At 40.5% G+C, this 14,590-nt stretch overlaps 2 protein-coding genes across 2 annotated transcripts in view; one reads left to right on the plus strand and one right to left on the minus strand.

Moving 5' to 3' along the window:
- Nucleotides 1-1,697: 1,697 nt before the first annotated feature.
- On the minus strand, nucleotides 1,698-8,456 carry LOC101859036 (alpha-1,3/1,6-mannosyltransferase ALG2). Its single transcript, XM_005105106.3, has 3 exons — nucleotides 7,767-8,456; nucleotides 3,848-4,048; nucleotides 1,698-2,705 (listed from the first exon to the last, which is right to left on the minus strand). Exons 1-3 carry the CDS (start codon nucleotides 8,260-8,262, stop codon nucleotides 2,194-2,196), a joined length of 1,209 nt encoding a protein of 402 aa, XP_005105163.1. The 5' UTR covers nucleotides 8,263-8,456; the 3' UTR covers nucleotides 1,698-2,193.
- Nucleotides 8,457-9,430: 974 nt separating this feature from the next.
- The window catches only part of LOC101859264 (FAS-associated factor 1), a 23,344-nt gene continuing 18,184 nt past the window's right edge, over nucleotides 9,431-14,590 (plus strand). The window contains exons 1-3 of the mRNA XM_005105107.3: nucleotides 9,431-9,530; nucleotides 13,285-13,353; nucleotides 14,170-14,464. Of these exons, the coding sequence (XP_005105164.1) occupies nucleotides 9,492-9,530; nucleotides 13,285-13,353; nucleotides 14,170-14,464 (403 nt within the window). The 5' untranslated portion in view covers nucleotides 9,431-9,491. The remainder of the gene's footprint in view (nucleotides 9,531-13,284; nucleotides 13,354-14,169; nucleotides 14,465-14,590) is intronic.

Consider the following 14,590-nt stretch of genomic DNA (forward strand, 5'->3'; position numbering starts at 1 on the left):
AGGGAGAGAGAGAGAGAGAGAGAGAGAGAGAGAGCCCGCCTAAATTCTCATTGTAAACAAATACATAATAGGATCTCTGACATCAACTTTTTCCCCTGTCCCTGCAACAGACAATACCCTATATTGCAACAAAGAACAAAACATTGAAGACCTCCACCATTTTGAACACGGCATTTTGGGCCGAAGGGTACAGGCTCAACAAAGGCTACTGGATTAACGGCAGCAACAACATTGTAAAAAACTACATTGTAAACACAGGAAGGTTTGGCCCTGAACTAAATTAAGTACAAATAGTCAACTTACCTCTTGTCCTGCAACTTTGACTTTGACTTTGAGGCCAACAAAGCTTATTCCAGTTTCAATTTCAATAACCTGACGTAAAACATAAGACACAAGATTGCCCCTAGATTAGGACACTAGTCAGGTGAACATCATCCAAACACCCCATCCACAAGTACCCACCCAATTAATCTGTCCCCGTGGCTTTATGCACCCCGCATAATTTAGCAACATTTGATCATTTTTTTGCATAATTTCTGATAATTTTCCTTTATCATTCTTTGTTAAAAGTAACAGAATCGCATAGTTTCACATGTTTAGGCTCAGTTTGCATAATTTCCGAATTTTTCTGGCATAAAATGACGAGGACAGATTAATGCTGAGGTGGATGGGTGAAATTCTCTTTTCTCATATTCCTGCTAGCAGTGTTAAGAGTTTGGGGAAAAACTGACTGATAACTTTTCATCTCACAGTGCAGCTAATTTAATATTCACGGCCGTTTTATAGATACAAAGAACACGGAATCATCCCTTGCCCGACAGGCAGTCACATGCTGTTTTTGAAGATACTCTCTTATGTACACTGACTAGAGTCACTATAGCTGCTTCAGTTCTGGGTAGGGATCAATTTAGAGTTTTGGGTCATTTGAAAATTTACGTCCTTATCTGAGAAGACTACATCCTTGATCCTATCTACCATTGGATCAATTGGTGCAGAAAATCCTAGAATCCCCCCCCCAAGCGCTCATGCAGATCGAACTCTGAACTTTTGGGTTGACAGGCAAACACCATACCTGCTGAGATCCTGAATCCCCTAGGGGTGAAATAACCAGAAAGACTTTTACTTAGTCGAGCCACAAAATAATTTGAGAAACATTGCCCTCTTACAAAGAATAACCATCTAAGACAACAAAAAAAAAGAAAGAAAGAAAACAAAATAAAAAGAAAACAGGAAAAGTACCAGTATATATGAGGGAAAAAAAGGCAAGGAAAGTAAAGCTTTTATTGTTTGATAATTGCCACAGAAAAAACAAATTCATTCAAATATAATATGTGGCACGACGTGGTGGAATCAGGCACTCGTCAATTTTAGGGCAAATGGGGTTATTGGTATCAACTTAAAGCCTGTTCATCTGCCTTGCTTTTGGTGAAAAAAATATCCATCTATATTGAAAAGAAGTAAAGATATTTGCGACCAAAGGAGGGGAGGGTTGCCTGGTTTCAGAGGTAAAATTAATGAGAAAACGGCTGCCAGAGTTTAGTACCTTCCATAGCTTGAGAGTCCTTTGAAGATGATCATTTACATTTTATGTGCCTTTAATCAATGTTTTTCAGTAAAATCCACACAGAAATGTGTTTTTAAATCGACATAAAGGGTGTTGAGTCAAAAAAAGAAAATTAGGGAAAAAAAAAATTGCTTAACGGCAAGAAAAATGCTGGTTTCTTTGATTTCATTATTTTAACGAGCACCTGATTTCACCATGATGCCTCACATGGGTACTGTTTGTCAAATGATTATGAACATGTGAATCAACGAGAACTCATAAAGGGTATAACAATTTTATAAGCAAAGAAGGTGAAAGATATCCATGAAACCAAGAAACTCCACAGCAAAAATAAATAAAAAAAACCCCCAAAAAACCACCAAAGAGAATCCACTTAGCAGCTGTTCATAATCATATGCAATGTAATGAAAGCAGAAAAAAAATGTAGGACAGCAGCTAAGAATCAAAAACGGTCAGCAGCACACAGAGAGCATTGTTGCTGTCTGCATTACTGACAGACTTTGTAAGTTCTGACAATTACTGTACCTACACACATGGTAGGACCAGTTACTATAAAATGACATTCAAATAAATATATTATAGACATAAATGATGAACTTGCAACCAACATTTAATAAGTCATAACTAGCTCATGAAGATTTTCCCGTCAACAACTCATTAATTACAGAATCCAGTTTGTCAGTAAATTGAATGAATGAAAACATGGTTTCAATACGTTTCTTGCCTGCTTCTCCAAACGACTTAGAAAGATCTGGAGTATCAATAAATTTATACATAGCATCAGCAACAAGGTCAGAGTCGTTAGGACACAGAAATCCAGTGCTCTCGTGGGCGACAGTCTCCAAAGGCCCCCCACTGTTCATAGCTATCACAGGGCACTTCATGTACATTGCCTCAATGGGTACGATACCAAAGTGCTCATTCTCAGGAGTGTACAGAAGGCAGGATGAATACTTCAGCAGTGTTCGCTTCTGGGAGTCGCTGAACGACCTCAGGAAAGTCACGCTGCTCTCCAGTCCCAGCTCCTTGGCCATCAGCACCAGCTCCTTGTGAAGTTCCACATTTTCCGTCACTCGGTCGTCATAACCACCAGCCATAATGAGGTGGGTATTCGCATCTGGATGCTCTTTCAAAAGTTTCCCTACAATGAAACAAAACCCAACAAAACAGTAAGTACTGAATTTGAATCATTCATACTTTCCTCTTTACAACATTATTATTTGCAATTCCTGTAAAAACTGGAAAAGCATCATTAGGAAAATTAGAAAGGTTAGTATCAGTGACATCAATGAACTTAATCCCACACTTAAGAATTAGCCAAGGCGATAAATTCACACAATCAAGACTTCTTTTCTCATCTTCCGTTGCCCTTGACTTATCTTTTACTCATTGAAATTAACTTTAACATACAAGACACCTTACATAGGTTTAGTCATCTTACTTGGAGAAACAAGCAATATAATTATTATAAAAGGAATGTACAAAAAATAACAAACAACAACAGAAAAAGTTCTGTATTATGTAATAAAAGGATGCAAAATTCTTGATCGTCTCCGACTCCCGAGCTGGACAATACAGCATGTGATAAATGTGCTACTTTTAAAGATGTCTGCTACATTCATGTGCATGTGCTCAATTACACACATTTTTCTACTCCCCAAAAAATGTCCCCAAAAGTCTAAAATCTCAAAACAACGATTTTGTTGAACATGACAATGGACATGAGGTTTAACAAAGACAGCAGAGGATTTTCACTTTGTTTCTAAACCCCTTGATTCTTGAACACGTATTATATATTCTAGTCCTCTTCTTACTAATTGTACAGCCCCTCTGGTGGTTGATCTTTCAAAAGACAAAGCTCTGGAACAGAATATGTACATAAAAAGTCTAGCAAGTCTTACTGGACTGTCAAAAAATTGTTTAAAAAAGCTACAAGGTGTGGTTTGATTTTATGGGGGAGGATATAATTAGGATAACAAATGCTAACACGTAATGTACTGGACTAAGGGCTGTCAAAATATAGTTTACAAAGTTACAACTACAATGTGTGGTATAATTATATGGGGGAGAAATAGGATAACTGGGATGACTAATGTAAATGAAACACCCATTTTTCTAAATATGACTTTTGATAAAGTAATACCACCATCATATTCCTGTTGCTGATCAGCTAAACTAATAAAGTTCAAAGAGGAAAAGAACACATAAAAGTTGTTCTTGTCCTACCTGATAGGTAAGATAAGTGCAGCTTTTGCATGTGCTTCTCGTTACAGCCAGACTTACCAAAAGCTTTGATCGCAAGTGGAAGATTCTTTTTTCTGTCATATCTGTTAATGGACAGAAAGACAGTCTTGACGCCGGAGGGTATCAAATCATCACTTGGGGGATCGACAGCTTTATCAAACGCAGAGAAGTCAGGTATAGGGTACAAAACCTGGGGCTGAATGTGGCGGAGACTTGAAAATGTGTCATGAAACACCTTAGCTGTGGAAGACAAACATTTCAATCAAGTAAGGGATTGTTAAAGCTTTGGCTTTGAGGGCCCTGGGCTAGCATCTGTGTTTGTTGCCATTCTTTTTCAAGCTTCCAATTCTCTGTGACGACATATATATATACACAGTCGAACCTGCCATAACGGAAACCTGCATAAAACGGAAACCTGTCTTAAAGGAATCTCCCCGCTCCCTCCTTGATATATTCCTCTTTAATTACCTGTATAAAACGGAAACCTGTCCAACGCGGAAACGGAAAGAAAAATCCGCTCCCTTCCGAGGGTTTCACCTGTCTAAGACGGAAAATGCTTTGCCCGCTCAGCCCTGATATGAAACAAAACTCGCAAGTTTAGTTCTGTCGGCTATAAACTTAACGCAATGGCCATGCTGCTGGACGAGGAAGGGGAGTAGGGGTGCAATTAGGGGGTAGATATTACCCCATCATGTGAGCCCTGAGCGATGCAGATGGTCAGTGTAGTGTGGGTGTTAAATCTCACGACTGCCCGTGAGAGTGCTCGAGTAGCGAGCCACTACGGAAACTTTCCTGAGTAGCCAGAAGCCAGAGGTGTGAAATTAGATTGACCAATGCCAGCCGAGAAAAGAGTTCCTCGAATCATTGTTACAATGATGGCAGTGAGGGGTGGCACCTTTGGGTGGGGCTAAGGGTGGAAGCAAAGGAGATGTTCAAACGTTTCTGTTTTTAATAGGTCAGACAGTGGTCCTATGAAAAGCAAGCACTGGTGGTAATTGGACAAGTAAGACTGACGCATGTCATTATCAGACAGGATAGCAATTGAGAGGTGTGAAGTTTTGACCACTGCTTGCCGATCGGACAAGCCATCCTTGATCCCACCGGCTGGGCCTTTGAACCCCCCCCCCCCCTAAATTCCCCTGTCTAAGACGGAAAATGTCTAAAACAGAATTTTTTCCCCGCTCCCTTGCGATTCCGTCTTACACAGGTTCGACTGTATATAGAAATATGTTGATAGAGGTAACTTAATCTAAAGCACTAGAATTTCTTGTGCTCTGTTTTAACTAAGCATCCAGAATGTCATTTTTATAGCTACACAAAGCGTAAAAATGTGAAAAATAAGGTTACACAACAGAATGAAATCAAAATTAGAACAGTACATAATATAAAAAAACACAAAAATTAACAATTAAAGGCGTGTGTTCACCTATCTGAAGATTGGCCATTCTAACCCTAAAAGATTGCAATTCAATAAAAAGTACAGGATATTACATATGTAAATTATGGAATCCCACATAAGGGGCCTGCCAGTGTCAGTACAGTGGAACTCAGATTCAACGAGCTCGGATTCAACGAGAACTCAAATTTTAGCTTATTCCCATTCCCATCCCCCCCCCCCCCCCTCTCTCTCTCTGTTTGTTTCTCTCTCTCTTTCACATCCTATTTCTTTCTTTCAACGAGATGAGATAGATTCCCTGTTTTTTTTCTTCTTTAAAATCAAGTGTTTTGTTCATCTAAAGTTGCATTTTAAATTATATTCTATTTTGGAATTTATTATCTCAAAAACCAAACCCACAATTTTCACAAAATTTCTGTGCTTCACTTGAGACAGCAATACTTGAACTGTGAGAGCTAGTGTTATTTGTGCAAAGCGAATGTGTGATTTTATGATTTTTAAAAAAAGGGTACCCCCTCCCCTGTGATTCACTCGGACGTGATCTTTCATTTCTCTTAACTTTAGAATCGCTTATCTTTCCAACATTTCTCTCATTGATTAAAAAATTTTAAACAATATTTTAGCCCAGTTAACAAATAGAGAAACATACAGAGGATTCGCATTTTCAAAAGCTGCACGAACATTACAGGACTTGTTGTGGCAGAATACTGTCAGGCAAGCAGAAGGCACAGAAAATGCGACCCCAGTGTTTTAAATTTGAGTCAGACATTCTCTTGGCCTCTGGTGTTAGAATTACAATGGACTCACAGACAGTACATTAAAAAAAAACATCTGCACAGTTTGCGTGGACAAGATAAAACAGAGAAACACTGCTATCAGGGCACTATAACCGCCTGGTTTCTGAAACTACTCTTGATGCACGTTTTCTCTACAGTTTACACCTCCCACTTACAAACATTGAACACGGTAAAGTAGCACCACCATCTTTCATATAGTTCAGGATGTTCTGAACCACCATCGTTTGCTAGAGGCAGCGAAACACAAAATAGACATATAAAGCTAAGTGAGCGATCAGCGGAAGACTATAAAGGAGTTTTGTCGTCACTATGCATTATGGCAAAAACTAGAGCCGTGGAGATCGAGGAACTAAATGGGGAGATATGACATTTAGAAGGTTGTGTCGTACTTTCTGACTCTGAAGAGGAGATAATTAACTTTCCAGAACAATTGATGGAGAAAGAAGACAGGTTGTCTGAGTTAGAGCATGACTCCTTAACCCAGGACTGGCCCTATCTGTTCTCATTTAGACACCATACTTGACTCACACAACATCACACTGCAAAGAGGGGGGGGGGGGGGGGGACACGTGGGGGGGGGGGGGGGGGGGGGGGCATCATCGGTCCGGGTGTGGTACGTCGCAGATACAAACGCATCAGATGGAATCAAATTCAAAAGTTGCCGTACACTAGGCTCTACGCAGCAACAGCTCATAATATGCTGGCATTTCAGGCACCCCTTGTTGCTTTCTCTTTAAAGTCTTGCTCGGTACCTGTACAGTGGAAACCATATATAACAGGCCCGGTAATAACAGGGATCCGGTAATAACACAGATTTTCTAAATCCCCGTTTTTTCCTACTCTTTGTCTCTATTAAAAGTTATCGGCAATAATTAATAGGGCCTCATCGGAGCCCAGCCGGTTATTACAGGGACAAAGGCTCGTTAACAATGTGTAAAAAGTAAGAGAAAGAGAAAGAGAGAGAGAGAGAGATGTGTAGATCTAAGCCTACTTCTTTCATTATGGCCACCAACGATGTCAAACGCAAGAGAAATGCCTTTCAATTGACAAAATATACGAAATAACCCAAGCTGTTGACTAAAAGCAAGCTCCACTGGCAGAGATTTGTCATCAGTTTGACCTTCCACAAGGGTCGATTCACACCATTATCAAGGATAGAAAGAAGATAGTGGCAGCATACTCCAATGGAAACTTTGCTCTGGATCGAAAGATGAGACTACCCGATGCTGTGGACCAAGCTCTTCTGATGTGGTATAAGGAGGCAAGGAGAAATTTGGTGCCAAAACCCCTGTTCGTGGGTACTTGTGGCAAAGGAAACTACCCATGAATAAGTGCAGCTGGATTAGTCCACAAATGCTTACTTTCCTTGCATTTCTGATTTAACAGGGATCGGGTTATAACAGGACTTTTTCTCTACTCCCACCATCCCTGTTATATTAGGTTTCCACTGTAATTATCTACACAAAACCTCATATTTGCTATAACAAACACTCTGATTCAACGAGATTTTTGGTTAGGCCCGGCGACCTTGTTGACTCAGAGTTCCACTGTATTTTTCTCTGGTCCCACCATCCCTGTTATATCAGGGGTTTCCACTAGATTCTATCACACAGGCAATTGGGCCTGTTGTAATATGGTTTGTATGAAAACATGTCAATCAAAAACATACTGCTATGTTATGAAATTCATGTAAAACTTTAATAAAATCAACAAATAATACTGAAATTAATCTTGTAGGCCTCCTAGGCCCTAGATCTAGATCTACCTGTAAATTTGCTGTTGACAAGAATGCAGTCTGCCATCCCAGTGGTTTTTTCCTCAACATAATCAATCGGTCCACGGTACAGGCTTTTCAGCATGCTCTGCCTCTGTGTCAGCAGCATGTCCGGAAAATGACAGTAAAACAGTACTTTTGCTGAAGCCAGCTTTAGGAAAGGCAAGCAAGCTGATATTTGATCACAAAATATTGCATCATATTTGATTCCACTAAAGAACACTAAATAAACAGCGGCATAAATCATTCGGATGTATGCACAGAGAGCATAGCATTTTCCCAAGACGCTTCTGGGCAACCAGTCACCGGCCGTTGTCACTGTGAAGGTGTTATCTTTTGTCTCTGGAAAGCAGTGTGATGGATCATGATGAGCAGTGACGAATTCAACTTGATGTCCTCGCGACTTGAGAGCCAGAGCGGCGTCAATCACAGCTCGCTCCGCACCTCCAATTCCCAGATCTGGGTGGAGAAACACAATTCTACCCATATTTGAAAAGTTGGAAACAAATTGTTCGTATTTCTGTAATGTGCAAGAAAGACAGTGTCACTAGATGAAAGTCACCAAATCATATAACGTAAGTCCAGCCCTGTTCGTTCCCACGATGAGGTGTCACAGTCAATCTGTCAACGTCTCAATGATGTTATGAACAGGCACAAGTGGACTGGAAAAGAAAACGAAAGCGGAAGTACAATTTCAGACACAAGGTAGGCCTACTAAAACTCGAAAGCACACCAAAATACCAATGTACGATCCAGCTACTTTCAGATCAGGCCAACATGTACACGCATGTCCTTTTTTGTTGATGCTGTTTTTGGTATGTTTTTTTTTTTTTTTTGAAGATTACAATGCCCATAAAAACTGAAAGGCTCCAGTTGCTGATAATGTATTACAGCCAAAATGTAAAGGTGTGTTTTATGAAAAGACAATTCATTAGGCAATAGGCCTACTTTTTCAGAATCAAAATAATAGATCTCGGGATCATTATTGGCCAGTACTTGTAGACTCTACTTGTATAATTATTCCGATACATGTATTAGGGATACATAGTTCAGGGCCAAAAGAGAGGCAAGATATTCATAGCATATTATGTTATTATGTTTATGGGCCTACAAATTGGATTGCTAAGGAAAAGAAGAGAGACATTTTTCGCTTTAATCTGCCATTTTCGGTCTTCCCACTGCGCAATCTAGATAGTATTACTTCAAGAGAAGCAAACTATGCAGAATGCTTTTCTACCAAAGAAATTAAAGATATGGTGGAATAATTTGATAATTATTTTATAACAGCTCAACAGCAGAATAATAATGTCATGTATATCATAGAGAAGAGAGAAACCTCTTCTCTTGTATAGGCCTAGATGTGCTATTTATTGAAGCTTATTTTATCATATTATCCGTCAATTAGAATGTTTTATTTTCCTATCACTACTTTCATATGCCAAAAGTACAAAGGACCAGTTCATTTAGTTTTAGCATGAAGTAAAAGTAAATAACAAAAAATAGATTTAATTGTTTACTAAAAAAGTAAATGCATTTTATAAATAAAATGATCTAATAGCTATAATGCATTTTACTTGCCCGTTCTAGATAATATGAAAAAAGATGTGTGGGAAATTCACCAATCTCCGACATAAGTTGCGACTACACATTTTATACAGATCTATTTCCTGGCCACAATTGTTACATGCGCAGAAGTAACCTAAAAATATCAACAAAATGGCTGAGTCGAGAGACCAAACACTCATTGATTTTCAGGTATGTTTATCATAGTTAGTTTGTTCTTAACTATTCTGTCGTTATTTTCCAAAAGGTGGACATGACAGGGACCTAAACTACTTGGATAACAGGTACCAAATGTAGTTATTTCGCATATGTCTCTGGGATCAGTCCGCAAGTTAGTCTTTGTCTTCGTCCTCCACTTGTCACTCAAATCAGCTGTTTCATTGGCATGGCATTCCAATGACTAACCCCCACCCATACTACACATTACGTTCGTTTTGTTTCTTTGGGTTGACAGAACTTTCTGTTGGGGTATGACATAATATTTTCAGTGAAAGAAGAAGATTTCTTTCAGTGTAAGTAAAATTATTTTTAGGTCTGTCTATTCTATTACTAATCTACTAACTAATAATGACTACTCTGTAATTGTAATGACTATGACTATGCGAAGTGATTATTCGGACTCGAGTCCGAATATGAAAAAATGTTATTCGGACTCTGACTCTTGTCCAGCATGACATCACTTCCAACTTCCTGTGACTCTTGACTCCTGCTTCCTGTCCTGCCTCACTCGTGACTCGCCTCAGGCTGGGTAGAGACCGGGATCACTTCGGGCAAAAAGGCGTTTTGTGCAGGAGCCGAGTTTTAATCTTATGATGAATTTGAGGCCAGCCTGAAAAGTTATAGCGCTTCTAATAAATGTTTATTTGTCAAGAGGTCATCAGAAGCAATTAAAGGTGGCTCGTTAGCGTGTGTCGGGGTCGGATGGGCGGCCTGCACACGTGTGGCTGTGTGCGTGTCGGGGAGGGGGGTGGGGGGGCACTATCGGTCCGGGCGTTGAACGTCGCATAAGCGTCAGTCTTTTTTCCCCCGGCAACTGATCATTATTACAATAATAAGCTAGTCTTGACGTAGATCTACGTAATGAATTGTGCGCTGGTCTATGGAATCAAAAGTTGCCGTATGCTCAGCTCTACACAGCAACACAACTTTTTCTGGATAAACAGCTCATAATATGCAGGTGCCAGATGGTCTGCTAATCTTCAATTTCACCTTTTTCTACAACAAAGAAAGTGGGAAACATGGGGGGTGGGGGGGGGGCGTATCAATGAGGCGGCGGGCATCGGATCGACAGAAAAGGTGTGTGGGGGGGGGGGGACTAAAAAATGGCGGAAAATTGGAAGCACTGAACGTTAGAACTATAGAACGAAGACACTTCCTTTTTTCCGGACCCGAGTCCGAATATCAAAAAATGTTATTCGGACTCGAGTCCGAATAACGGCGGCCATGACTATGACTACTAGACTATGACCTATGACGGTGATCTTATCATAGTTGCCACTTTTCCGCTAAATAGCGGAAACTCCGCTTCATCTAGCTTTTCCCCCTTCTTTCCTCCTTCCTCCGCTGGACTGCTCTCGGCCGAAAATTGCGATACTTTTTTTACACGCGGAAACCACCAAACCGGGAGTGAGACGAAAACGCGCATTGGGCATGTTCGCCCGTATCTTCTTGCTAAGTTACTTCCGTTCTGTCGCTGCCTAACACTAGTTTCACATTGTTTATATTGTGGAGCAACAGTGTCGATCGAGCATCTGGACAATGGCGCGCCGAGATGTCTTTGAAGACGGTGGAAATTCGAGAGAAATTGATGCAGAATGCAAAAGTAAATTAGACCTGCATGTTTGCCGACAATCGTCTGAAATCCGACAATCGCGACCCGACCCGTGAGCCGGCCGATGCTATCGCTAGGCCCACCTGTACTAGTCAATGTGCGAAGTGCGAGGCCTGGCCGACTGCCAGCGCCCCCTTTTTCTCCCGTCGGCTTTGTCGGCACTTTCGTTTTCGTGCCGACGTCGGCGTTTGCGACATAATTGTCGGAACCTGAGTAGAAATACAAATACGAAAAAGTACGACGACCTAAATTATCTACTTTCAGTTTCGTGCTCGAGCGGCCATTTTGAATTTCGTTTGTTTACTGATTGTTCAGATCATGTTGGATTCTTTCAAGTCCGACTCACTTGTTCTACTCTAGATCTAGATTTATAGTAATTATAGATCATTATAGATCTCGATGGAGGATTCATATTCCAATTTTATTGTGTCAAACCCTGTTGTGCTGTAATATTAATGTTGGTAAAACGCATTTTATCAGGTGCGTGAATTATTTACTTAAAAGATCTAATCTAAATCTAGACTCTAGACTTAGCTGAGTCCCTCTGTTCGGAATCGGATGCGGATTTCTCGTTCAAGGCCTATTCCTATTCACTTGTTGTACTAGATCTAGATCTAGATTTATTTAGATCACTAGATCTAGATATTAGATTATATGGAGGATTCATATATTCCAAGTCTACTGTATTCTACTCTTTATAATAGCAATGTAGGCCATATTTATGCTCCTTGTTTGTTTTGGAGTGTGGTTTTTGGGTTGTTTTTTTTACTTGTGCTGGCCTTTTCACACGAGGGCCGTTGCAGGTTCTTTTTTGGGTTAGACCTAGGGATAGGGTTTGGGTTAGGGTCAGGTCTCTTCTTTATTGTCTTTGTTCGGGTGGTAGCTCGTTACTCGGAAGTCTTTCCTTTTATGACACCCACAATTTAAAAGCTCTTATAAGTTATTGGGGGGGGGGCTGCGCAAAATTTTCAGACAATCTGGTTGAGGCTCACATGCAGGTCTAATGTGACAGGATCACAAGATACGGAACAAAATCGCAAAGTCCACTCCGTTGCGGGTAAGGGATCCGTACCAGCGAACCAGCTGCCCGCCCTGTTCCTGTGACGGGAACCGTGGTCAGGGAGATAAAGAAGAGAAACCCCCCAGGACTGCAGGCACAGTTAGACAGCAAGATTTCAAGTCTTCTGTGTTTGACCTGTCCGTGCTATACACTGTATTTTAGGTTTCTTATTTTGGGTCACTATACTATTATTAATTAGGCCTAACTAACTCAGTACTGTAACCAGACAACACCTTCAGTGTGTTGATGTTCTTGATTGTCTTGAAAAGCTGAAATAGAATGAAAGTTTTTTAGTCTACAGTCAAACCTTCCCACAGGGCTGCTTGTGTTAAGAAGACACAAGCGTCCACATTTCACTATTGTCCCCCCTACACCCCCTGCTCTTATTGTTTACCACAATGCTTGTTCACTAACAGTGGTTCTTTTGTGGGTCCAGCCTTGTTCATTCCTGAGATTAGGTGTCAGTAAGTCAATGATACTGTGATCAGTGGGAAAAAAAATGAAAGCTTTGGAAAGTGTACAATTTTCTTCCTGTAGCCTTTCTAAAACTTGAAAGATCACCAGGTGAGCTAGCAAGCTCAGGTTAGCATTAGTTGTCTATCCACTTCACAAACAAATTACCTTTGAACCCAAAGGGCAGATATTTAAACCAGTCTGGGGCATATTTATAGCTTTTTATCCTTTAAGACTGGTGCACTTCATTCTCTGAATGATTCAGGTGAACCATTTGTTGAAAAGTAGTCCAGGGGTGGGGATTTGGGAAACATCCTGACCATGATTCAGGGTTGAAAAGGTATTTTTATATTAATTTTTTTTTTAGAAAAAAGAAAAAATGATTATGATATAGCTTCTTCAGGGCCTGTTTAAAAAGTAAGACTTACTGAACTGCAGGTTATACCGGGATAAAAAGGCAAAATGTGACAGAAAATAATTATAAATGACACTCGATCACATTTATTTATCATTAAATTGCTGGTCTGAAACCTTTCAAGTTTTGTGTTATAATTGAATGATTTGATGTACTTTTAAAGACAAAATTTCTTTTTGTCATTTAGGCTGTCACAGGAATTGATGATTTTGACCTGTGCACCAACATCTTGACTCAACATGATTGGAACTTGGAGGTTTGTAATTTTGTAACATTCTTGTTGTCTTATCAGGTTGTAGACAGGTTAAGCTTTATTTTTGCGATGGCTTGTTGATTATGTTAATTACAAACATTTCTCTCCCCCCCCACACACACATATCTTTCTTTTTTTTCCTTTATTTGATTTTACTGTTCTGATGAACTCCCCTCCTCTACTGCTCCTCAACTCTTGAAGTCAAATATTAAATAGAAGTTTTGTGCAAAAGATAGCAGTACTAATTTTTAATACATTTTTTTTGGTAAGTGTTTTACGGTGCTCGCAACTGCATATGGTCATATGAGCGCATGGGACACAATAAACATTTTCAGTCAGTAGGGAATTAAAAATAATGCTTGGGTGGCGGCAGAAGCCACTCTATCGGTTTTAGAACACTAAGGGATCATTAACGTGCGCAACTTGCACACGGGACCTCCGAGATTTTTCCCCCTTGTCCGAGAAGGCTAGGTGTAGATCTTTCCTACCAGAAGATCAGGAGTGTGGCAGAAAGACTGCAGTAAGAAGGATCCAAGAAGTAGCAGTAGAAAGGCTGCAGAAAGAGTCAGGAGCCCAGAGGAGGGGGCATAGGAGGTGAGAGGAGACAATTTTAGGGACGAAAATTTTTCGTCCGCTACCGGATTCGAACCCGGACCCTTTGAATGAGAGACGAACACCTTGACCTCTAAGGCCACAAGAGCCCCCTCAGTACTAGATCTAATTGAATGGTGACTACTTTCTACAAACTGAATGCGCTGAATGAGTGAATGATGGTGGGTATAACAAATGATTTGATAACAAGAATGGTTAACCCCACAGAGAGCAGTCAACAGTATCATGGGCTTTGGTCCTCCAGAGGGTAGTGGATTTGAAGCAGACGAAGTGGGACCTTCCCCTGGAGAGCACGATTTTGAAGATCCTTCATCCCTTAGATCTGAGCGCCTGGAAGGTTTTGGTGTCCATGTACGTCCATCAGACCATGGAGCTTCCGACATGGCCTCCGGACCCTCCTACAGCTCCTCCCCTCTGAATTTCTCCAGCAGAATGATCAACTTCAATGTAGAATACAGAGACAAGAACACATCAGTTGTCCTTCCCGACAATGAGACTGTTGGTGAGCTTGAGTGAAATTTGACAATTTTCTCAGATTAGCAAGACAGAATTCTTTGTTTATAAATGCTTTGCTTGATTAGGTCAGTCGAAAGAGAGAAGAACTGTTAAACACATGGGTGGGGGGGGG

The sequence above is a fragment of the Aplysia californica genome, unplaced genomic scaffold (genome assembly GCF_000002075.1).
Source record: "Aplysia californica isolate F4 #8 unplaced genomic scaffold, AplCal3.0 scaffold00452, whole genome shotgun sequence".
NCBI classification, from domain to species: domain Eukaryota; kingdom Metazoa; phylum Mollusca; class Gastropoda; order Aplysiida; family Aplysiidae; genus Aplysia; species Aplysia californica.

Bases quoted from the DNA above. Each gene is read 5' to 3' on its own strand.
- LOC101859036 (XM_005105106.3), bottom strand. From the start codon at position 8,262: ATGGGTAGAATTGTGTTTCTCCACCCAGATCTGGGAATTGGAGGTGCG. The intron at 4,049-7,766 runs GTAGATCTAGAT...TGTCTTCCACAG, and splicing joins TGTCAACAGCAAATTTACAG to CTAAGGTGTTTCATGACACA. The intron at 2,706-3,847 runs GTAAGTCTGGCT...GTTTCATTGTAG, and splicing joins ACTTGCGATCAAAGCTTTTG to GGAAACTTTTGAAAGAGCAT.